The sequence below is a fragment of the Seriola aureovittata genome, chromosome 15 (genome assembly GCF_021018895.1).
Source record: "Seriola aureovittata isolate HTS-2021-v1 ecotype China chromosome 15, ASM2101889v1, whole genome shotgun sequence".
Taxonomy (NCBI): domain Eukaryota; kingdom Metazoa; phylum Chordata; class Actinopteri; order Carangiformes; family Carangidae; genus Seriola; species Seriola aureovittata.
The window spans coordinates 11,646,894-11,670,667 of record NC_079378.1 but is presented as its reverse complement, the minus strand read 5'-3'; the positions used below and the strand labels follow the sequence as shown (position 1 = coordinate 11,670,667).

The following is a 23,774-nucleotide window of genomic DNA, read 5'->3' as shown; positions in this document are numbered from 1 at the left end:
TGTGGTATTTGTTTTCCACCTAAAAAAGTTAATGTGTGACATTATTTTTTGCAGCACAGATGCAGCTACAGAGCTGACTTGGACTGAATCCACTTGTATCTAGTCTAAAGATTTGCCTGGCAAATTTACTTAAATTTCAATTGTTGTTTGTACTTTGAATAGAGCTCCAGCTCCAGATAACTCAGCTTAAACTTGTTCTATAGATTCATCTGGTGTCCTCGACTCTTTCTCCACATTACTAGGGATAGGTTTTTCATTATGTAATGAACTCATCACTTTGAGGTAGAGCTATTCAGCACCTGTGACGTTAGAATAAAAGTTGACTACTTACCCTAAGACCATGCCCAGTTCTTTCACATGGACTCTCGTCTGGCCCTTTAAATACTCAGCAAGCATCTTACTCTTAAAGTAGATTTCCTGCAGGCGGTCCTCAAGGTGCATTATACACTGAAGAGGAGGAGAGAGACAGGGGTATGGTTGGTAAAGCAGAAGAAACAAAGTGATCACTGTATACAGGCAAATGATCAGTGGTTAAAACAGAAGGTCTTTCTGTTTCACATTACAGCACCAACACTGAGAGGTGTAACCTACAAAGTTGGGTGAGAGGTTGAGTTTGTAGAGCTGGTGAGTGGACTGCAACAAGCTGGAAACCAGGCTGGACACCAGGACTTCCTTCCCCAGCTTGTTGACATCGGTTGCTCGTCTCTGACTGCTGGCCACCTGCACTGTCCACTTGTCTGTGTCTGCTATAATGCAGACGGCCTCCGCTATGGGCTCATCCAATACTGGATGCTATAGAGGACAAGAACAGTCAATCAAACCATGAAATGCATACATAAAGGAAAACACAGATTCCGTACATGTGCATGTATCTATATGTGTATGTAAGGAATATCATTTCATGGCTCTAAAAAGGGTATGGCAATACTCAAAATTCTGTGTTCTATATTGCAATGAGAAAGTATATCTCCCTAAAGAATAGGTCCAAATACTTACCTGAACAGCATGGGTTAATTCAGCCATGAGGCTCTGCCGTAGTTTCTCGTCACTAGGCATCCCATGCAGTACAAAGTCTGGCACGTAGGTGGGGCAGTAGCCTCCAAACAGAGACCGACCAAAATTTGCTATGCTTGGCTTTGAATAGTTCTCCACCAATTTTGCTCTATAAATCAAACATATGACATGAGTTATTTATTTTTTTGTTTTTCAAAACGATGAATATAAAATGTTATTCTCACATATCCCCTGCAATTACTATCATATTACTATGATATTACTGGTTACAACCAAAGCACTTGATATAAATACTGAATTCTACTCACCCAGGGAAGGGCACGAGCACTTCCTCCTGCCAGTCCTCTGTCTCCTCACTCTCACTGTCCCCCAATGCGCTGTCTGAGCTCTCGTTGCGTGGTATCTCCCAGTCGTTGACAGGAACCACCTTGCGTTTTTGGTCCTCTTTGCTGTTGCTGCTTCCATCCTGGGGGACGAGGACTGACAACACAAGGCCCTTATCCTGCTCAACAGAACAGCCCCTACAGCAGCAGGTGTCGGAGGAGTCTGTAGACCCACACCTGCATCTCCTCTGGACATCCAACAAGGTGTCTCCCTTCCTGCTGGACCCCACCTCTCCTCTACCTGAACCTAAACAGAGACCCAAACCCTGACTCCTCACTCCACCCTGAAAGCTGTGACTGCCCAAGTCACCAGGCCGGGGGCCTCCCGAGGGGTCCAGCAAGTCTTTGTGCATACTGTCCGTGGTAGTGGCCTCCTGACGTTTGGCCATATCGTCTATTGTCCTTGTCTCCACGGGGTTCTCCAAGCTGAAATACTCATCAAAAACATCCATGCAGTTTGGGCTCCACTGGGGCATCTTACTAGATACCCGCTGCAGGGCTGGAGCCGCCTTGGTCTGTTTGGTTTGGTCCTCTGATGCACTGGTGTTGCTGGTCTTTGAATCTGCTCCTCTCTGCAGCTGCTGTGGTTGCTGTTGATATCGCTGATGATGCTGTTGTTGCTGATGCAAGAGCAGCTGTGGGTGAAGTTTGTCCTTGAGATGCTTTTTAATCTCCTCGTCCACCTTCCTTCTGCGGCTCTCCGTGTCCGAGTCAGGAGACATGGAGTCTCCAATGAGGAAAGTAACTTTCGTTGCTGGCTCCTCCTCTTCTGTTAGAGTCAAAGCCATGGGCCCTGTCATGGTGTTTCCCATTATTACTGGCACCGGCACCGTGGCGGCCAGGTTCTTATCCGGGGGCTTCTTCTCTAGAGGGATTCCCAAAGACCGAGGAACCAGCACTTTGGTGGCCTGGTTCCCCATCCCTGCATCCATCCCAGCATCTGTCCAAGAGTTTTTACGCTCTGTGGTGGGAGGTGGGGACGGACTTGATGCAAGGGTTGTGGGTATGGATGGGACAATAAGTTTCAGGTCACCTTTGGTCTCTGTATCCAGCACACAGACCTGCTCCCTGGGGGAAGCCGAGCCAACACGCAGCACTGTCTCCACTCGTGCCTCTGTACCAAGCGGGCTGCTAGACTCCCTGCGCAGCTCCCCAGGTTCAGCTGCTTCTGCAGTCCTGATAATGGGAATTGTGCCCTGACTGTGTCCCGTCTGAAGCACACTGCTTCTAGACCCTTGACTCTCGCTGCTGTCCTCCTCGTCTTCCTCATCCTCATCTTCCTCCTTGGGTGTATTCCCAGCGCCATGCTCCACCTCAGCATCTGTATATGTGCTGCTCTGGAGGCTATTGTCTGAAGGGTAACTACTGTCCTCTGCCTCAGTCTGACGGCCATGGGCACCTTGGGACAAGTAGTCCCCACTGGGTTTATGGACAGTAACAAGGACATAGTCCGACTCCTCCACCTCTCCTTTCCTTAGGGAGGTGGTGATAAGGGAACCGGGCATGACGATGGCCTCATCCTCAGCACTGTCCAGCATGTGAGTCTCCAGCAGCTCAGAGCAGCGGATGAAGTAGGTGAGGACATAGAGGAGTCTCTGGACCAGCTCCTGTCTCCGGCCCACCACCACTGTCCTCGACAGCCGCACCGGTGATCCAATGGCCCCATACAGGTCCCCTACACACATTGACGAAAAGAAAAAAAGACTCATTAGAATCTCTGAACGAGTCTTTAAATGCATTTAGTCATTTTAACATGTCATTTTTATTTACATTGTTAGGTTTATTTCCTGACCATACAGTATAGTCACCACTGTGTTGTACTTGATTACCTAAAATCAACTGTTAATTTATATTTATTCATATCTTAGTTTGTTCTTAAGTTTTGTATTTTTCATATCTCCGATGGCTGAGAATTAAACTGATCATGCTGGATATAAAGATATGACAGGGAGAAAATCACAAATTGGATTTCTTCCTGGACAGATAAAGCCAAATTTCAACAAGTATCAGTTAAATATACCCAATTTATCTTTCTAAAACAATATTACCCATACATTTTTTTTCACTCTTTACCTGTACTTGTTATATTTTTTGATTTGAGGATCAATGCTTTCTTATGCAGTTCTATGCTCTGTACACTAGGTGTCACCATTAACTCAATTTCTGAATATTTCCTATGTCACTTGAGGTGAAAGTGTGGATTACTCAACATACTCTTTAAGATGTCTGTGTATTTTTGAAATATCATTACTTTCTATTCATCTATACAAAAACTACCACTATTCACACATCAACAGACTGTTTTTACAGAAATGTATCTATTGATTTCCTCTAATGCAACATTCTCCACTGCAGAACATGTTTCCACTTCTCATTAACCAGAGAAAATTACATATTTATAAAACACATAAAATCTCTACTTTCATGCAAAATGCTACCACAGAAAGGATTCAAACTTGACTACAGTAATTGCATTACACGTACAGTATGATACTGACATAAACATGACTAGCTAATACAAATTGAAGACTTAATAGAGTTGCATGTAGAGAACATAGTCTCGTCCTAACTTGTCCTAATGCTCTAATGATTAACAATGGCACGTTAGGATGCTTTCCAGCTTCAGGTAAGATGAAGACCAAACACAGGTGTTATGTTTTACTTCCCCTCCAGCCAGGTGCTTTGACAGAATACAAAGGTACATCCCACTCAACCTGTGTGTGCTTTGCCTATGTGTTTGTTTGACTCTCTCACCTAGCTGTGCCCACAGTGGGTTGTAGGGGTGTGTCTTTGCCAGCATGTCGACACTCTGGGAGGAGTGTTTCTCGAGGAAGATCTTTATTGGAGGCTGCCCATTGGGCATGACGGTGGGGACCCAGGCCAGATGATTGGTCAGGACGGCTGTCAATAAGGCGGGGAGGAATCTGGAATATCAGACACAGGTTGGTCAGAAGAAACCCAGAGAGTCCAAAAATTTACTTCCTAGCTGGTTGCTATCTATTAGAAATAACACTGTTTCTCAGAGTTCCCCCCTGACCTTGCTCAGCTAGGTCAGATGTTCTCTTACTACACAGAAAACTTTGGCCGGACCTTTTCTTGATGAACTGGAAACCACATTCACACATCCATTGTTCATATGTTCGTAACACACACATACAGAGACTTGTGCAGACGCATACATCAATCACGCGCACACGCACGCACGCGCACACACACACACACACACACAACACACACACACACACACACACACACACACACACACACACACACACACACACACACACACGCTGTGTTAGCATGACTCACTTCTCTTTCCTGACCACAAGTGTCTACTTCCCTTCCTGTCTCATGGCTCAACACTGTCATGGCAGTCAAGTTCAATCACGTGCTAGAACACAGTTGTGACTGCGGTAACCATCAAAACTATCAGTCATGGAAATGCTGATGCGATGCCTCGGGAAAGACACGATGTGATAGAGTAACCCCAGTGGTTGCCAGGGAAATGCAATGCTTAATTCAGGAGTCAGAAGTAGAAGTAGTTGCGTGGTAGTCATCCTGACCGATGGTGGGGTAAACAGTGACTTAATCTAAGAAGTGGTTCTGATAGAGAAACACCAATGGTTGCCTGGGAGACGCAGTTTCTATTAATGGTTGACATACAGAGAGCGTACAGGGATTTAAAGAACAAGAACAACCATAACGCTTTTTTTTTTTTTTTCAGATTTCCAAAGAGTGTAGGTGGAACTGTGGTATCTTTTAAACATGAATTTTCTGTTGCTCATGTTTGAATTTCCACCCTCTCAAGCCATGCTGATAGCCTATGTTAAGTCGCCTATGTTAAATACAGTTTCTGTATTCTTCAATTTTGCTTTGAAGCCCTTTTTTCACCCTTCTTTATTTGCAGACATTTAAGTTTTGCTTTATGTTTGCCTAATTGTTAGGTTTCTGCCTTTGCTTTTTTTGTCCTGTTTACACAGGGTGCCCATGCCAAAGGAAACTGAACTGCTCTGGACCAGTTGCAGCTCTAGTATTTACAAATGCATGAAAGCTCCCAACATGCAGAATATACAGGTTTAATCTTTACTGTGTCAACCACTGATCATGATTAGGAAAATATACACTTTTTAAAAATTTAGGCAATTACTGCTGTCGTTTAAGATCATCTTGATGCAACAATTCAGTTCAGTGTGCTGAATGCTACTTAAATCAACTGTAGTGAATATGGGTGCTATGTTCAATAAAGGCCTTGCTACCAATTCATATATGTACAGCAGTGGTTTGACATGGCTTTGTAACAGAAACAATAAGTATTTAGAGACTGGCAGGGAGCCTCTCATTCACAGCTCCCTCTGAGGCAGACAAATAAAGTGTGTGTGTGTTTAAGTGTAAGAAAGGGAGAGACAGTCCAGAGAATGTGTGTATGTGGGAGAGAAAATGAATAGTGTGTGTGTGAATCTGCATGTGTTTCTCTGTAGTTAAGCCTGTCCAGGAAGTACAAGCCAACAAAAGATGTGGATAGACTATTCTGTGTGATGTGTAACATTTCTTAATGCCCGAGTACTAACTTGAATGTCTTTCCCTTTTTGTATCTGTGAGTTTGCTTGATGCCTGTCTGCTTTCTGTTCGCTCAAAATGTTAAAATACTGGTGGGCTGATGTATCCATACAACTGCTGAAAACCAGCATGCGATATGATATGTGTTTGAAAATGCATTTCATGCAGTTCCCTTGATTCCGGTGTAGGCAACTTCTTAAACTTGTGCAACATTTTAAAAAATTCAGTGTCTGATGGTAGACCAGGTGTGACTACAAGGAGACACTCAACTGGTTCTTGGAGGCCTGCTCCATCAGCAGGGAGAGCTCTCTCATGAATTGGCCGCAGAGCTGGTTCTTCTCTGACGCTCCAGACATCATAGTCAACCAGACAGGCTCAGCCACCCGAGGCATGGTGTAGAGGTCGCAGATGGTCATCCTGGAGATGAGGTACGGCAAGGGTGGGAGGGATGAAAGAAGGAGAGGGCATGGAGAAAGAGCGAATGAAAGGGAAAGAGGGGAAAAGGGAGAAAACAGACAGAGATAGAACAGGCACGTTATTGTCTCTCGGGGTAAACAAAAGAGATCTCAGTTCACAGAGCTTTGCTGTCTGCACTGAGGCCATGGGAGACCCTGGCTGTGTGTGTGTCACTGACAGTCCGACAAATGCGCGCACGCACACACACACACACACACACACACACACACACACACACACACACACACACACACACACACACACACACACTTGCCTCTTGTACTGTGTCTGTGTGTATAACTATCTGTATGTGGCTCGGCTTGGGCATTTGTCCATTGAGAAGGACTGGAGTTTCCATGGAACGTGGGGCGTGTTGGTGAGCATGTCTCGGCCAGGGGCCAAGCTTTGACACAGGGGCAGAGGGGAATCTCTGCAGCCTGAGGAATGTAGAGAATCAGGCGTTTTTTAGTCAGAGCTGAAATATGGACTGCAGCTGCTGGATTCTGGGTTTAAAAATGCAAAATAGTACAGAAATTAAAAAAAAAAAAAAGGTGTCAGTTTTTTTTTATCAGATAATGAGGTGTTTTGTCTGCTAACTCTTACTCGTTGCAAACATATAAACTGAATCCATATTACAACTACAATCTTCTGCAAACACATCTAATACAGCAGCGTAGCCAGCCTAACTTAAAAGTAAAGTAACCAACTGCTATCATCGCAGGTGATCTGTCACAAGACTTCATAGGTGCTGCTGATAAGAAACAAAAACTCTGTGCTGTTTTCGAAGCTTTATTTAGTTTGACTAGAAACTGCAGTGAGATCACAGGCTGCAAACAAGGTTAATTCTGCAGTAAACGTACAGTCTCTTTGACCTATAAAGAACCCAGTGACAGGGGAGATGCAGACAGGCTGCATGCTGAGAGAAAACACAGGTGTCACACAGTGAAAGTGGCCATTGCTTGGGCTCCAATGTTCCCGTGATCAAGCTATTTTACATTGGTGTATTTTTCTAAACAGGAACAGGAACACCATGTGTAGTCTTTGGGTTTACAAGAAGCTTTCAACTTGGTGTAAAAAGAAGAACTAGTGAATTCAACTCTATTGCAATACAGTTGTTGCAAGGAGTTCTTATTAGACTAAGCTATTTAGTGTTGTAACTCTAAACCTGTGCTCTCAAGATTATCAGTTAGGAGTGTAGTTCACTGTGGTGATCAATCTCCAGTTTGGTTAAATGTTTAATTTCAAATGATGGCCTGAGCCTAACCAAAAACTGTCAGTCTCAGTCCAAGAAGTGAATTATTCAACAAGAACAAGTGCACCAGTGCATAGGAAAAAATTACAAGAAACGTAACTTTTACATTGAAAGATTGAGACCAAGACTGATCGAAGTCTTGGCAAGAATCATTTAAACACTGATGAATCATTAATAATCACAGTACTCGGTGGCCGTAACAGGAGCAAACCCGAATGGACTTGATGTCAACACATACAAAACATGTCTCCAACTCTCTTTACATATCAGTGTCAGCAGAGCAGCAGGGATGATCCGTCATTTGGACAGCAGCATCAAATGACCTAATAGTGCTTTATTCATTCCTGTGTTATAAACGGGTTGACTTATCCGGGGCCTTGTTAAGCCCTACTTGACCCTGCTGTGGTGTAGATTCATCTACCAAAAGCCCCCAGTGGGCAGAGGTCTGAGGCCGAGCCAGTGCTAGATGAGTGGGAGATCTGGTCTCAGCCTTTCTGCAGCAGCTGTTCAGGTGAACTTTAAAGAGTGCGCCTGTGATGTGAAATTAAAATGGTGCGTCAGACTGAGGAGACAGATTTAACTTGCTTCACTATGGAGGGCATCAATTTGAACATTCCTGACCACATCTACGGCTTTTGGCTTTGTGATGTGTTGTGTTTTCATAACCTAATTTAAAGAGTCTAGTACACATGGCAAGTTATAGCTGCACAATTATGGTCATTGAAATATTTTGGTTCCAATTACAAATCAACTGTTTCAGTTTGTTACATAAATTCATAGATTAACACATTCAAGCAAACAACACTGAACTTTCTGATTCAAAATGAAGGTTTTAGTATCACTGATTTACCACTCATAGTCAAATGTTTAGTATAAAACTGAAACTAAAAATGTATTTTTTGCTTTAATTTCAGTTGATTTTATGCCGCTATAGACTTTAAACACAATGTTGGGCATGAATTTCTGTAACAACGCTGCAGGGGCCACTGTTTTTGATGGCTGCCATTTGGTGCATGCATCTGAAAAGATAAGTGCACTCTTGTATGTATGTGTGGTAAAATGGGATTTAGAAAATCCTGTTGTGTTAAGTGTTTTGCTTTGCACAGAACCCATGCCTGTAATCTAGCTGCAAAACCTAACATAACCCCAGTATAGGCTGGTGTGACTTTTATGTACACATGCGTCTGCCAAAAGGTGCAGCTTATCTTTGCCAGCATGCATGGGTATGTGTGCGTGCCTTTCCTCCAACTACGTCAAAGTAGCATCAGCAGTAAGCAAAAGCATTTCTTCCAGTTTCCTTCTGTAATGTTCCATGAAGTCAAACCCCCTTAATGGCAAAGGTGGCAACACTTATATTTAGCTGCTATCTGAAGGTGAGATTTTACAGATATTTTGTTTGTCCTGTGCAAAAGCATTCCTCCTGCCGGCACTCGTATATTATTTACTATTCTGGTGCTCGTGGCCAGTGCCTGAGCTAGATAGGGTTGCCACTCAGGAGGCTTGGGTTGCTGTGGCGGGCTGCCAACAGGCATATGACTGCAGCAATGAGGGGACCTCAGACAGGGAACTGCCTGCCAGTGTGTGAGTGGCAAGTGAAAGTAGCAGCGGAGAAAGGCATGTATGCACACACACATTAAATAAGTTTGTGTGTTTTGAGTGTGTGAGAACCAAATAGTCCTACAGAGATGACAAGCACGTCTCTCACACACACACACACACACACACACACACACACACACTTGTGCAGAGTTAACTGGCAGCTTCTAAAACTATGGTCAATGAGATTGCCTAAACACAAGCAAAGCCCTAGAGCAAGACCTCCCAGCATGCACTTGAGTTGCAATGCAACATGGTTTGCTCAAGACAGGTAGGGAACAATATGTTCCTCCTTTCTTTTACCCAACATATTTCAACATGTCTTACTTGGCTTAGTATGCATGTAATCAATTATTTTTTATACTCACAAAGAAATGAACATATGAGGAAGGGCAGATAATGTTAGCATCACACTATCCTCAGATCAACCAATTAATTATTGATTGCTGCAACACCTCAGCACACAGCTTCAGTAACTAGAGCAGAATAACAGAATCCCCTCAGCTCACCTCTGTTACCTTCAGATCCCATAAATTCACCTTGTTAAACAGACATTAAACGCTCGCTGACAGTTACCATGTAGTCTTTTCTAATAGTCCAGCAACAAAAAGTCAACAAGAAGCTTTTATTCAAGTTTTTTAAATAAAAAAACTACTTTTTTGGAGTAATGCATCAACAAAATGTGACCATTGACCAGTGAACATAATCATGTTTTCTTGTAATCCACATTGATAAATGAGATGCTTCTTTTGTCTGCAAGCCACAGAAGCTGATAAATGTCAGATGTTACCAGCAAGTTTACTGTCTACTTCTCTGACAACCGACCAGCTTGACAAAGTGCGCTTGGAATAAAAGACATGTGTAAAATAGTTCTCAGGTCATTAAAGCTGTTATTATTATTAAAGCAAATGTTAGTGTCGTTACATAAGTAACACAGGATAAGTATGGGCACCTAGTGACCTACTTTAAGGAATATTACACTTTGCTACTACTGTCTAAGAATAAGCCCTGGTGTGTTAGACAGTCTCAGTCTGCTGGATCCCACTATATGTTTAGAACTTTATTTAAGGAGTTTAAATGGGACATCTGTAAAAATTGTTTTTTATGAAAGTTGCAATATTTTTTATCAAAGTTGCAATTCTGACAAACACTAGTTTAGAAAAAGTAAAAAACAATATATAAAAAGAAATTCTAAAAATATTTGGAAGGTAAGACACTAGTCTTTCCTTTATCTTTCCTCTCAGTGTGTGATAAGCTTAGTGTCATGCCTATTTTTTGCCCTTCATTCTCCAGTACAGGTCCTTTACCTCCCTTTTTCTTTCCATCACACCTGCCTTTCCAGCACCTTATCCTGCCCAGGTTCCCTCACTATCAAGAAACAAAATCTTGTCTACCACACAATTTTCCAGTGTCTCACTGTCTGTAATGAGGACTGATATCAACACAATGAATGATACACGTTGCAGAGCACAGTCTTGTGTCAGATTACATGGTAATACCAGATATGTCTATTAAGTGCAACGTCTGTTTCCTGGAAACAGATTTTAAATGTCACATTTTTCCAGAGCCTTCCATAATGTGGAGACCTTGCTATGTTCCCAAGGAGAAAATGAGTGTTTGGCTACAGTACATACAAAGTGAATGAAACCTAGATGTTTGCTTTGGTGAAATGCCAGTGAGATTTTGTCAATAAACATACAGTAAAAAGACAGTGAACATTTTGCCACTCTGAGTGATTTTTGTTTTTGTGCTATATAAAACATACTGTTGTAATTTGTGCTATATTGCTGAATGATTGTGTTTAATCACAGTTATACAATTATAAAGTTATATTAAGTATTAAAAGTAGAAATTAAATTATGCAAATTATGTAAGATTATTGTCATGTCAATGCAAATTGTTGCCCAACCTGAACTCGTTGAGCCCGTCCACCATTCGGCTGTAGGCCAAGGCCCTCTGGCTGGCATCAGCTGACCGCCGACTCATCTTCATGGCCTTGAGAGTGACACAACACACACACGCTTTGAGATATTTGGCACTGAAGCTGACAAACAAAGTTAGAGGAAAGGTGGAGCAAGGAATTTGTGAGGGAGAAGACACGGCGGGGGGCAAAGGGGATGGTGGGGGGTAAACCTGGAAGTCATCCAGAGCTTTGACAGTGCCAACTACAGACACCAGTAAACAGAACCCACAGCTATCAGCTACCAGGCTGACAGATTGACCAGTCAATCTGACAGCAACTCTGATCATTACAAAGGGTAGCAAAGGTGTAAAGTTTGCATTTGGGTTCTGTACATATCTCACTGTTAAAAAGACAGGCTTATCTCCACAAACCTTGGAACACTGATTTTAGAGTAGGTAAAAATATTCATGTTGACATCAGTAAAAGAAACACAAAAGAGAAATGCAACATGCAGTTAGCCTATAATTGCAGCCGTACGCATTAATTCACCTGTTCGATGGCGCTCTTGAGTTTGTTCATGTGGCTTTCAAAGAGAGGGAAGTGGGAGAAAAAGAAATCCTGGAAGCGGTTGTTCTCCTCAGGATTGGGGGACAGCATGAAGATGACCCCGATGGCGATCTTCTTCTTCCGAGCTACGCCAAGGCTCGGTCCTGCGCTTTCGTCAGACATGTTGAAGCTCTCCTCCACTGACCTGATCAGGACAGGGCACACAGGGGGTTAACTTCAGAGCAGAGACAGATCTGATACAACTTCGATACAACTTCTGCAGGCTTAAGCGTGTGTGTAACTTCTAAACATTAACTTAAATCTAGATCTTGTACTTTTCTTAGAACAAACCTATTTTACCATGAAAATCAATAAAGTTCTCACCTACCATACTACTCCCCACATAACAACTAGTTAGAATACTGTTAAGGGGCTCCTTTACTACGTGTCTTTCACTTTTGTGCACTTTGGCTAGAGGTAAATACTGTTAATTACAACCACTAAATATGATCCAACATATATGATCCACATTTTTGCCGGTAAAAACAGCTGTCATACTTGAACACACATATTAAGCAAAGAAAACATGTAACGAGACACTTAATCCAAGACTTTTTTTTTCACTATTGCAGCTGGTAAACGAGCTGAACTGGAGCACCTGGAAGATTAGGGCACTCTGAGGCTGACAGCTGCGTTTACAGTGACAGGCCAACACGGCATCCAGTCTAGCCAAAGCACGGTGTGTGGGTGTGGGTGTGTATGTGTGTGGGATAGAGCGTGTGTTATTAGCACATAACAGCAGCGTGTGTCATTTTCCCAGCTGCCTGTTGGATTCTGAGGAAGTCCTAACAGGATAAACTACAAAAGCCTGATAGGAGCCCTAAATAGGAAAGAAACATGGATGGGGATAAATGACTAGGTAGTATGTGTTCTTTGTCAGTCCACATTTATCCACAATTAGTCGACTGACAGAAAATTAATCAGCAAATTAATTATCAAATAATCAACTATTTTGATAATCAATTAATTGCTTAAGTCATTTTCAAACAAAAATGCCACAAATTCAGTTTTTAATTGTCAGGATTTTCTGGTTGTCTTTGTTGTGTCAGTTTAAAGTGTTGTAAACTGACATAACAACATTGTAAATTGTCCTGGGGTTTTGAGGCACTCAGACAAAATGAAACCTCAAATAACCAAATTTTGGTGGGAATTAGCCAATTGATCAGTTAATCAAGAAAATAATTGGCAAATTAATCACTCATGACAAAAAAGCATTAGCTGAAGCTCTTGTGTGTTTGTGCTCTTGCTCGTTTGTGTGTCAGTCAAAGAAATGTGTCTCTCTGTATTAAAAAGCGTGTGTAATAACTTTCTTTCTATTGCAACCTTGTGCAATTTTTCTTTCTATTTGAGTGCATGTTGATCTATGTAAAATGTTTTTGCACAATTGTGTGTACATGTATGATTGTATTTGTCTCACCATCGGGGGAAAACACCATTCTCCAGACTGGTGGTTTGGCTGCGGAGCCATCGGCGCTGGTAGCTGGATGCACAGCTGCTGGTCAAGGAGGAGCCAGGGGATGGGAAGGGAGTGATCAACAGGCTGCTCAGAGAAGCTAAAGGGACAGGCGAAGGGATAGAGAGAAGGAGAAGAGAGACGAGTAGAGAGAACAGTTAAAGAAATCAAGAGAGCAGGAGGAGAGGGAGAACAGAAAGGAACAGGGAACAGATGGAGGGAGTGGTGAGTGACAGAAGAGAAAAGGACAAGAGTGAGTCAGACAACAAGTGCGTAGGGTTATTCATTCTGAACGACACCTCGTACACACACACACACGTACACGCGCGCTCACACACACACACACACACACACACACACACACACAATAACACACAGAACTAGACAGAGATCTAGAGGACAATAACTGTTCTTAGTAAGACAAAGAAAAGAACTTGAAAATGGCCAAACAAATACAGCACACAAAACACAAAGATGCACACACGCACGCGCACACACAACACCCCCCCCCCACACACACACTGCTCTTTCCTCTTTTCCCTGAACACAGCCCCTAATTACTGGATACCTTTCATATGACATCTAATATCAGCTAGTGTGCTAACAGTCACATGCTGCAGTTATTGGACAACCTGGCTTTACACCAGGCTGGCATGGTAATGACAACCCACACACACACACACACACACACACACACACACACACAACAAACACACACACAACAAACACAAACAAACACACACACACACACACACACACACACACACACACACACACACAGATCACAGATCACAGGGTTATTTACAGCCCAGGCAGCATGCTCTGATCAATAGTCACATGAACCATTTAGACAGTGTGTAATCTTGTGTGTATGTGCTTGCGTGTGTACAAAGAGATAAAGAGAGATAACTTCATGGAGTGAGTGAATGAGTGAGTGCGTGTGTGAAAACTGTGCTAGAGGGTTGAAGACTTAGCAAGAGAACTGTAATAAAAGGAGAGGGAGGTAGGCGGGAAGAGATTGTGTGTTACAGAAGGACATGTACATTTGTGTGTGTGTCAGAGTTAGATAAAGAGCTCTCCAGCCCAACTGCAAAGGGGAGGTGGAGAGAGTGGAGATGAGAGGTCGAGGCTTGAATTAGAAGCTCATTTAAAAGTAACAGGTTTTTAAAGCTGCTATATTTAACTCACTGCATGTGACCCTGGTTTGAGCAGAAAGCGCAATTCCCCTCGTACCAGTCATGCCAGTGGGGCACGGTGGTGTTTGTAGAGGGGGGTCAGGAACAGAAGAGGGGGTGGGGTCAGTTTCCATTGCACAAAGTATTCCAGACCCTGCAGGCCGTGTAAAGACGTCCACACCGTCTTCCTCCCCTGCATCATCTTCTGCCTTCTCTGGTTTTAGGTTAAAATACTGAAGGATTGCCAGTAGAGAGAGAATTGTTGTCTCTCTTACCCTGCATTTCTCACCCTTCTCTCTCTTTCCATACACATCCCATTCAGCCACGAGTGGGTGCACCTGTGGATAATTTTTAATGAATGGAAAACTGTATGCATGTTGCTCTGCGTCTGCATGCCACACTAGTGAAGTAGCAGCTTAAGCACCACCGGTTAACGTAACCAGTGCTTACGTAAATGTTCATGCTCTTGACCTTGAACAGTCAAGTTAAAGCGGGTCAACCACTTTCAGGCAGGAAGAGGAAGAGCTTGAAAATCTAAACTCATCAGCTGCATCATTCATGTTTTGGGGAATTCCAGATGATGAGAACCAGAGTTCATTTGTGGGAACATACAATGTGTCTTAGGTGAAGACAAGATGGCACAAACTTTGTGAAGTGTATTAGTCCAATAATTTCCTGGTTTACACTTGATCTTCTCTGTTCCTTGACCTCCTTGATCTTGACAAGAATAAATGTAAACCCAATTCAAAAGCTCAGCCGTATGACTGAAAGTGGTGTTGAGTGTAGGTCAATCCAGGCTTTGGCTCCAAGTCTTATTAACCTACCTGACCTGGCGATGCCACTGTCCCTCTCGTCGTAGAGCCCTCGGCCAGGCATGTCCATGGGGTGACTGTGGCCTGAAAGAAGGAAGGAGGAGAGAGAGGATGAAGGGTCGGGTTAAAGGTAAAGGAAAGAGGTTAAGAAAGAGGGCAGTGGGAGATAAAAGTCAAAGACAGATGGGTGACAGAGAGAGAGAAAAGAGATAGAGGAAAGGGGAAAAGAAGAGGTTAGGTGGGGAGAAAGGGAAATGAGAGGGATGATCAAAAAAAAAAGAAAAAAAACAACCTATGAGAAACCAACCAATGTCGTCACTAATATGGAGCACCAGACATGCTGGGGATGCTCCGCTCACCACAAGCACAAACACATCCAAAGGATAATGTTTTTGGATGCTTTACATCATCAGCATCATGTCTGGATGAGCTATAAGTATAGCAATGTCCCCAAAAAGTTACTATTATGGGAAAACTGTATGGTTTTTCTTGATACTGCTTGGCCAGTGACTGCATCATTATGTGCAAGTGTTCACAAAGTACGTGTAGTAGAGGTAAGGTTGAAAATGTTTTAAATGGCTGTTTAATGTCTTAGTAACAACTAAAATACCAAAAAAATAAAAGACTCAATCTAAAACAACTGTAACACCATTAGATTACAAACCAACACAAATTCTACATGTGAGGTCACCACAATAAAGGCTCCAAACACAAGCTGGTGCTGGACTCATTTCTACTGTGAAATGGCTGTTACTGATTGATGCTCATGCTGTTAGTGCACCCTTTGTTTTGTAATACCAGAAACAGGAAGTGTCACAAGAAAAGCAAATAAGACAAAAACCATGATGGCTGTATAGGCTTTTGCTCAGCAACATCTGTGATAACACTTTCTACATCAAGCACTGTAGCAATGGACGTCAATGAGCGTGTGTGATTGTTCTCAAATGTCCTGCTCGTCAACACTTTGGGGTAAAATGGGAAAAATGTCAATGATTCTCACAGCAAAGGTGTGAAAGCCACAAATGGAGCATTTGATTGTGCTGTTGAAAGCATAGTTCTGGTTGAGATGATTAATGGGCAAGTCAACATGACTTTTTTGGCAAAGCAATCTGAGTGTTTGTGTGTGTATGTGCACTCCTGTGGCACACTGTGCTTTATGACCAAACCAACATTGCATAAATGACAGTGCTACATGCCATGCCAACCTAAGGGTGCCCTAAACAGAATTGTGGGTAGGCAGCATGGCGCAGGGAGCGGCTCTTTTTTTTTAATAAAACTCACCACCACTTTACTACAGCAAAGGCAGATGTTTTACCCCAGTGAAAGAGAGTGAGGAATAACCACCTCTGGCAATGGAGCTCGCTAATCAGCATGGATATATATCATTCTACTGTTGCACTCAAAGTTGGAGTGTCAGTGAAAATAAAGTAAGTATTTGCTTTAAAGACTTTGTGTTATCATCTGGTTTGCCTAGTAAATACACAAAGAGGGACAAGCAGAATCAGTACTTATTCTACTTGCTAGTAAACACCAAGCTGATCAAAGAGCTCATTGGGAGAGAATTCAGTCCATTTCTTAACAGTGATGATACATGGGCAAGGTTTAAAACAATATTACCAATAAGTTAAGTATTCTATAACGAACAGGTACCCCTATTTTAAGCAGGTTTCACAGTCACTGGCAGGGATCGATGAGGCGATCTTACAATGCACATTTGAGGAAGTTGGATAGTGACTGAAATAGTCCTGGTTTAAATACCTGGACAGTCTGAGAAAAGTTCAGCAGGGAAAATAAGTATCTTTTTTTTATATATTTTCTTATACTGCCAAGGCGCCCTTCAACCGGGCATTTTACCACCAGCCGCTCAGATGGAGCTGCTTGGTGGCCATCAACTCTCAGTGAGAGACTGTAAAACTGTATGAATGTGGACAAGGATGCTCCATGCATGCTGAGGCAATTTTGGATCATTAAAGGTTTATAACAAAGAAAAAATTAAGCTTAAACTTTCAAAAAAATAATTAAATAGCATATTGGCAAAATTCTATGAATGCATACTGTAGTTGATATTCAAAAACATACATTAAGCCTTAATATGCCCAAGTATTGCCCAAGTATCACAGACACTGTCAAAGACAACAAGTTAGTGAAAGGATGAGAGTGAATAGAAGGAACTGCAAAAACCACAACTAGAACTACAGCCACCGACACCAGTCATCACTCATGCACACCATTTCTGCGTGCGTGACATACCTCCAGGCCTGGGTCAGATAGTTCTGTATATTTAATGATTTATTTGACATTGTCTTATTTGACACAGCCATTAGCAAAACTGTCTGATTTACTTGATAGCAGTTTGTCTACTTTAAGTTAACCGCAAATCTTGAGAAGCATTTGGAAATATAAGAAACATGTAACCTAAAGGTGGGGGGTGTCTTGGAATAGACCAGGGACTACATTTTCACAGTTATTTGGTGCCACCTGGATTTGAATCCAAATGCTCTCACATGCCCAAAAAGACTATATTAAAGGGAAGATATTATCCTGGTTTTGGAGAACATGCCAAACATTATTTCTGCAGCTACTATCTGACCCAAGTTATTTGCAGACGTGCTGTGACATTGCATGCTATGACTACTGCTACCACTTCTAGTGCAAAAACCACCATACAGGCATGCAGTCGCTGAGAGTCAAGGCCTGTTCAGCCACTACCACTGCAACTACAGCCAATACACATGCATGCAACTGGCACGTCAGTCATGGCCAGTTTTAAGCGCCAACCTGAAAAGAAAGACGCGCTCTTGATGAGGCGCAGAGGGCCCTGTTCAGAGAAGGCCCGGCGAGGGCTGCAGAGCTGAGAAAATCCTGCGCAGCACAAACAGAAACATGGAAAAGAAGAAAGGAAGAGGGCAAAAAGACAAAAAACATGAACCATGGTTAGTGAATGAGTAAGGAGGAAAACTGGCAACCTCCTGTTGTCCAGCCATCTTGTAGTAAACAACTGAGTTACAGGAGCTTTTTAGTCTGGAATGAAATAATGCCCATCATTTGGTAGGTCAGTCAGAGACAAACAGGAAGGATGGTATCACTCACAGAAAAAACAGCTAACCAAACAAATAAACGGTGATGGGTTATAGATCTGATGCGCAAAAGCAGATAATTTTTGTCTTTTCTGTGAGGATGAGAGAGAAAATGCACAGATAGGATAGAATTTGCCAACAGTTCTTAATATTTGTCTTTCTAGCAGTAAGGGAGAGCTGTTGGCAGTCTTTCCAGTCTGGTTTGTAATCAAACAGGAATGTTTAAAAGTAGGAAAGTGAAAAACAAAACCTGCTGCTTACGAAAAGTTCTACAAAGGCATTTCAACCGTGAAATAAACTAAACAAAGGGCAAAATTCAAGTTGCACTTGCCCTTAAGCTGTAAATAGTAACAATGTTTCATACAGTCAAGTATTCCATTACATTTGTGTTATTCCTCAAAGGGAGAGATAAACACTGATAGTTACTGAGGCAATATTAGAAACTGAATCAGATTTCCATTAAATTACATAAAAGTAATCCTAATAAAATTATCTTTTAAGATAAACACAAAGCTTGTGCTACAGAAAATGGACCAGACTCAGTGAATAGCTCCCTAAGCTTAACATGTCCTATGATAACTATTAATTTAGCTGTACAGACTAATGAGCAGTGATAACTAACATGTCTTTGGGGTCATCAGGTGGGAACCTCCTTTCACCAGTGTTTCGTCTAGTTGGTCCCACGACACCTCCAGGAGGCTAGACAGTGATCACTGGCGTCCCAGAGTCACTCCCCTAATGCCAGCCATCACTGCTCCTCACACCACCATTTTCTTTATCTTGCCTATGCTACCACAAACAACACCATCATCGACTCTGACAAAACACACTAGCAGATTCAGCAAACAAACTCCCCTAAACAGTTGGAGAAAGTGGCGGCCATTTTGAAGGAGGCAGAGTCAAGGAGAGAAGCCTTTTTGAGCTAAACTCTCCCCTGCCGGATTAGGCTGTGCTCTTGCCCCCCCCACCCCCCCACTCTCCAAGACAATGAGGGATGTAGAGTCAGGGAGAGGGGCCTTTTTAGGCTGGCTCTCCCCCGCCGGATTAGGCTGTGCTCTACACCCCTCATACTCTAACACCACACCATGCAACTCACCTAAAACAAACAAACTCACCTAAGCAGCCACAGACACACTACAAACCAATTCGATACAAGCAAACAATACAGGCCACCTCACCTGGACTAACCGCATGGTCTCAAAGGGGCTCACACAGGCCACACCCCCACTTAAAAACACTTCCTCTTCCTGGATTTCTTCCTTGCTTCTCCTAAGAGTCTATCTATCCTAAGTGCTCCCCCTGCTGGGCCCCCAGCTACCATTACTCCTTCTCATCCAAATCCACTGACTGGATCTTGCTGCCTCATCTGACATGTCCTTTACAATTTTCCTCACACTCTGTCCACTTGCTCCTAACTCCCTTACCAAAGAGACAACAGACCTTGCTACAAATCCTCTACATCCTACTTCCACTGGACAAATCCTAACTTTCCATCCTCGCTGCTCTGCTTCTGCCCCTAACTCTGCATACCTGAGCTTTTTCCTTTCATATGCTTCCTCAACTAAGGCCTCCCACGGAACAGTCAGCTCTATGAAATATACTTTCATTCTACTCCTAGACCACAAGACTATATCAGGCCTTAGCTTTGTAATGGCTATTTCCTGGGGAACAAGAAGCTTTCCTCCTAAATCTACCTGCATTTCCCAATCACAAGCACCTTCTAAGCTGCCTTGCCTTCTTGTTGTCTTACCAACTTTCTCTCCCTCTTGAACAAACTTGATTGCACCTTTCTTTGTTTTAGGTCCTCCTAAATTTGCCTGCCTCCGTAACTCTTCAATTCCTGCAGCTAAGCTTTTTAGAACCTGGTTATGTCGCCACGTATACCTGCCTTGTGACAGACTAACCTTACACCCTGACAGAATGTGCTTTAAAGTTGCCGTACCTGAACACAATGAACATAGTGGGTCTCCATTTACCCTGAGTTTTAGGTTCTGGGGAGTTGGCAGTACATCATAAGTTGCCCCTATCAAGAATCTAATACTACTTTCCTCCATGCTCCAGAGTTCTTTCCAGCTAAGCTTTTTCTTATCTACACCTTCCCAATTCACCCACTGTCCCTGCTTAGCCTGGGCCACTGCCTTAGCACCCCTTAATAATTCCTCCTGTCTACGAACCTGCTCCACAACTAGCTTTCTCTTCTCCTTGGGACCTGCTCTACTCCACACCGGTTTGCCTGGGCCAAGCCCCAAGCCTCCCCGGCCTATTTGGACATTACCCACAATCTCTGTATGCCTAAGCGTTGCTTCTGCCTCCTGCACTGCGATTCTTGGATTCCACTTTCTCCCCTTGATTGGGTTTGGAACCACCTTACTAATTACCGCATCTTTGCTCCCAGATAACAGGAGCTCTGTCCTAACCTTGGTACATTTAAACTCCTCCACTAGACTGGTTACTGGGAGCTGAAGTATGCCTTTCCCATACAGTGCCACTGTGCTTAAACATCTAGGAACACCTAGCCACTTCCTAATGTAAAAGCTAACTAATTTTTCCATTTTTTCTGCAGTGGATATTGGAATCTCATATACAGACAGTGGCCACATCAACCTGGGAAATAACCCAAACTGCAGACACCACAGTTTCAACTTTCCTGGCAGCCCTGATTTATCTATTCTATCCAGTCCCTCAGCAACATCCTTCCGAAACTGCACTACCTGTTCTCCGTCATTCAAGTCTGCCTTGTACCACCTACCTAGACTCTTTACTGATTTTTCCCTAATTATTGGAATTTCCTCTTCATCTATTACGAACTTCCTATCACTTAACTTCCCTCTGCTTATTGAGATACTTCTAGACTTACTAGGCTTGATTTTCATACTAGCCCACTTTAAGTTTTTATTAAGTCTCTCAAGTATTCTTTTCATACATGGCACCGTTGTAGTTATCAACGTCATGTCATCCATGTAGGCCCTAATTGGTGTAAGGCGCACTCCATCCTGCCGCCTCTCTCCACCTACAACCCACTTAGAAGCTCTAATGATTACCTCCATCGCCATTGTGAATGCCAATGGAGAAATCGTGCACCCTGCCATGATGCCTATTTCTAGCCTCTGCCATCCTGTTGTGAAGCCTGCTGTGCTTAAGCACAGCCTAATATCTTGGAAATACAATTTTACTAAATTAACCACTACTCCAGGTACTTTAAAATAATCAAATGCCTCCCAAATAAGGCTATGTGGCACTGAACCAAACGCGTTAATGTATTAATACACGCTCGACAAATCCTTACAATTTTAAAGTAACTACATTAAGTGTCTGGTTGTAATCAAAAGGAAAACAAATAGATTCATCCACTTTCTAATTACAATTCATAAGTGAATTTAAAGGAAATAGGACAATTGTCATTGGTGGCTAAAGATTTGGTGTGGCACTGGGTTGCTAATGGTTACCTATGTTCCCTAGAAGACTGTTGGGCCCTGTGTTTTGATCAGGCCTTAGGGTGTTGCTGTCCTGTCCAATGAACTCCAGGCTGTCCTGTAACCTGCACGAGATGAATCAGAAAAGGAATAAGAGTTAGTTTATGTGGATGATTTTATAACATGTATCTACCACACAATTGTGCTGTACATACGCATAAACGATATGAACATTTGAGAACAACTGCTGATTTATAGAAGAAGCTGCCATAGGATATGTGTGTGTGTGTGTGTGTGTGTGTGTGTGTGTGTGTGTGTGTGTGTGTGTGTGTGTGTGTGTGTGTGTATGCTTACGTGTTGAGGCTGCCATACACACTGCCTCCAGTCCTGGCAGTGAAAACCTTACTCAGCATCAGCTGAGGTGGCGATCTGATATGATAATACCAAAGGGACAAAGATCATCAGCACGTGTGCTCAGTTCATGTGCTTGTGCATCTTTCACATCCAATCTCATTTGTCTCTACTGCTACCACATCAATTCACAACTTCTCCTTTTCTTCCTGATTCCTCCTGTCTGTGCTTCTGTCCTTACTTTCATTATGCAGTAATAAGAATCGAAAGTAGCACCTGATACTGGAATAACCCACATTAAAAAAAAAAAAAAAAAAATCCCACAATCCAGTACTAAAAGCTGTGCAAAATGTCAAAGCAAATCTGAAAAGCTCCATGGTCAGAGGCTAATTTTTATTTTATGTGATCATCAGTAGTGAGAAGAAAAGCCAGCATCCCTGTTCTTCTTACCTGATCTGGTGGATTTTTAGCGTGGAGCCTTTGTAGCTCATGGCCACAGAGCCAAACATCATCTCCCCCAACATCACCACATCGGACGAACACCTCGAACCCTGTAAAAGAGATAAGAGATATGCAAGTGTCCTGTGTGTATACCTGCTTATGCGGCTGTGAATGCAGGGGTACACATATACATATAACTGCAGAGAATTTTTGCATGCGTGTCTATGTGTTACCTGGAAGCGGAGACCCTGCTCCTTGGTTTCCTTGGTTTCGGAGGTGCAAGAGGAGGAGCTGTCTAGGGAACTGCTGCTGCCACCTGTAGGACGGAGCTGGCAGCATTTCCCGAACATCTTCACCTGGCCCTCGGTGCTCTGTGAGGTGAGAATCAAAAAATACATTATAAGCCAAAGACTAGGAACACAGACTCATTTAACTCTGCAGGTGGTTGACAAAAATGGTCTTTTTACAAAGTACATTCAGCAGCAATGGATAAACCTTTCAAGCTGCTTCTTGGTTGGTATTACTCTCTAACCCTTGTAAATAATAATGGACTAAACAACAAAATAATAAGAATGTGCAACCATTAATGCAACAAAAATCAGCTGCAGCCCTTAGCTATTTTGTGCACATTGACATGATATCACAAAGACAGATGCAGACAAATATTTATTCAACCCATTTATGTGGCAAAGCCCCACACACGTGGCTGCAAACATAAACCTTTTGTCTAATTTCACCCTGATGCTCTGACATTTTAACCAGTCCCAGAAAAAAGTAAATGGTCCATACAAAGTAGGCTTCTAAATGGAAAAACACAAACTGAATTGAACTGTTCAAGACCAAAAACCATAGAAGCCTAATCTAGAGGCACTTGTGTAAACAGCAAACTAAAATGTGAGCTCAATTGGCCTGTGTCATGTGCCTTCTTAACTTGGCAGCCTATTGAAGAGGAATGCATTTGGGAGGGTGGGAGGGGGAGGGTGTGCTTTTTAGCTGGGCTCTGGTAATGGCTCACTTGAAGCCACTGTTGATGATAATGTTAAGAGAAGGGAAGGAAGAGAGAGAGAGAGAAAGAGAGAGAGAGAGAGAGAAAAATGAGGGGGGGACAAAGAAAAACAGACTGAGATGAGGAGGGATGGAAAACAGGAAGCGAGGAAGAAAGATCATTATTGTTGCTTCATTCTGCTCTTTTAAAAGTACATTTGTTAACACGTTATAGACATGTGCAACTTGCTGTGTATTTTCTGTTCTCTCTCATTAAGATAATTTTTGTAATACACACACG

The 23,774-nt window shown here is 42.7% G+C and overlaps 1 protein-coding gene across 3 annotated transcripts in view; it reads right to left on the bottom strand.

The window, feature by feature from the left end:
• fnip1 (folliculin interacting protein 1) overlaps nucleotides 1-23,774 on the bottom strand; it is a 43,829-nt gene that overhangs the window by 2,561 nt on the left and 17,494 nt on the right. For 2 of the 3 annotated variants that reach the window (XM_056396964.1, XM_056396963.1), the window contains exons 3-17: nucleotides 22,723-22,860; nucleotides 22,499-22,599; nucleotides 22,052-22,126; nucleotides 21,731-21,822; nucleotides 17,986-18,069; nucleotides 15,220-15,291; nucleotides 13,185-13,320; nucleotides 11,711-11,912; nucleotides 11,168-11,253; nucleotides 6,225-6,371; nucleotides 4,152-4,321; nucleotides 1,323-3,072; nucleotides 997-1,162; nucleotides 592-792; nucleotides 332-447 (exon numbers count right to left, since the gene is read on the bottom strand). In XM_056396964.1, the coding sequence (XP_056252939.1) occupies nucleotides 332-447; nucleotides 592-792; nucleotides 997-1,162; nucleotides 1,323-3,072; nucleotides 4,152-4,321; nucleotides 6,225-6,371; nucleotides 11,168-11,253; nucleotides 11,711-11,912; nucleotides 13,185-13,320; nucleotides 15,220-15,291; nucleotides 17,986-18,069; nucleotides 21,731-21,822; nucleotides 22,052-22,126; nucleotides 22,499-22,599; nucleotides 22,723-22,860 (3,536 nt within the window). The remainder of the gene's footprint in view (nucleotides 1-331; nucleotides 448-591; nucleotides 793-996; nucleotides 1,163-1,322; nucleotides 3,073-4,151; nucleotides 4,322-6,224; nucleotides 6,372-11,167; nucleotides 11,254-11,710; nucleotides 11,913-13,184; nucleotides 13,321-15,219; nucleotides 15,292-17,985; nucleotides 18,070-21,730; nucleotides 21,823-22,051; nucleotides 22,127-22,498; nucleotides 22,600-22,722; nucleotides 22,861-23,774) is intronic. The other variant, XM_056396965.1, reaches the window with a different exon arrangement.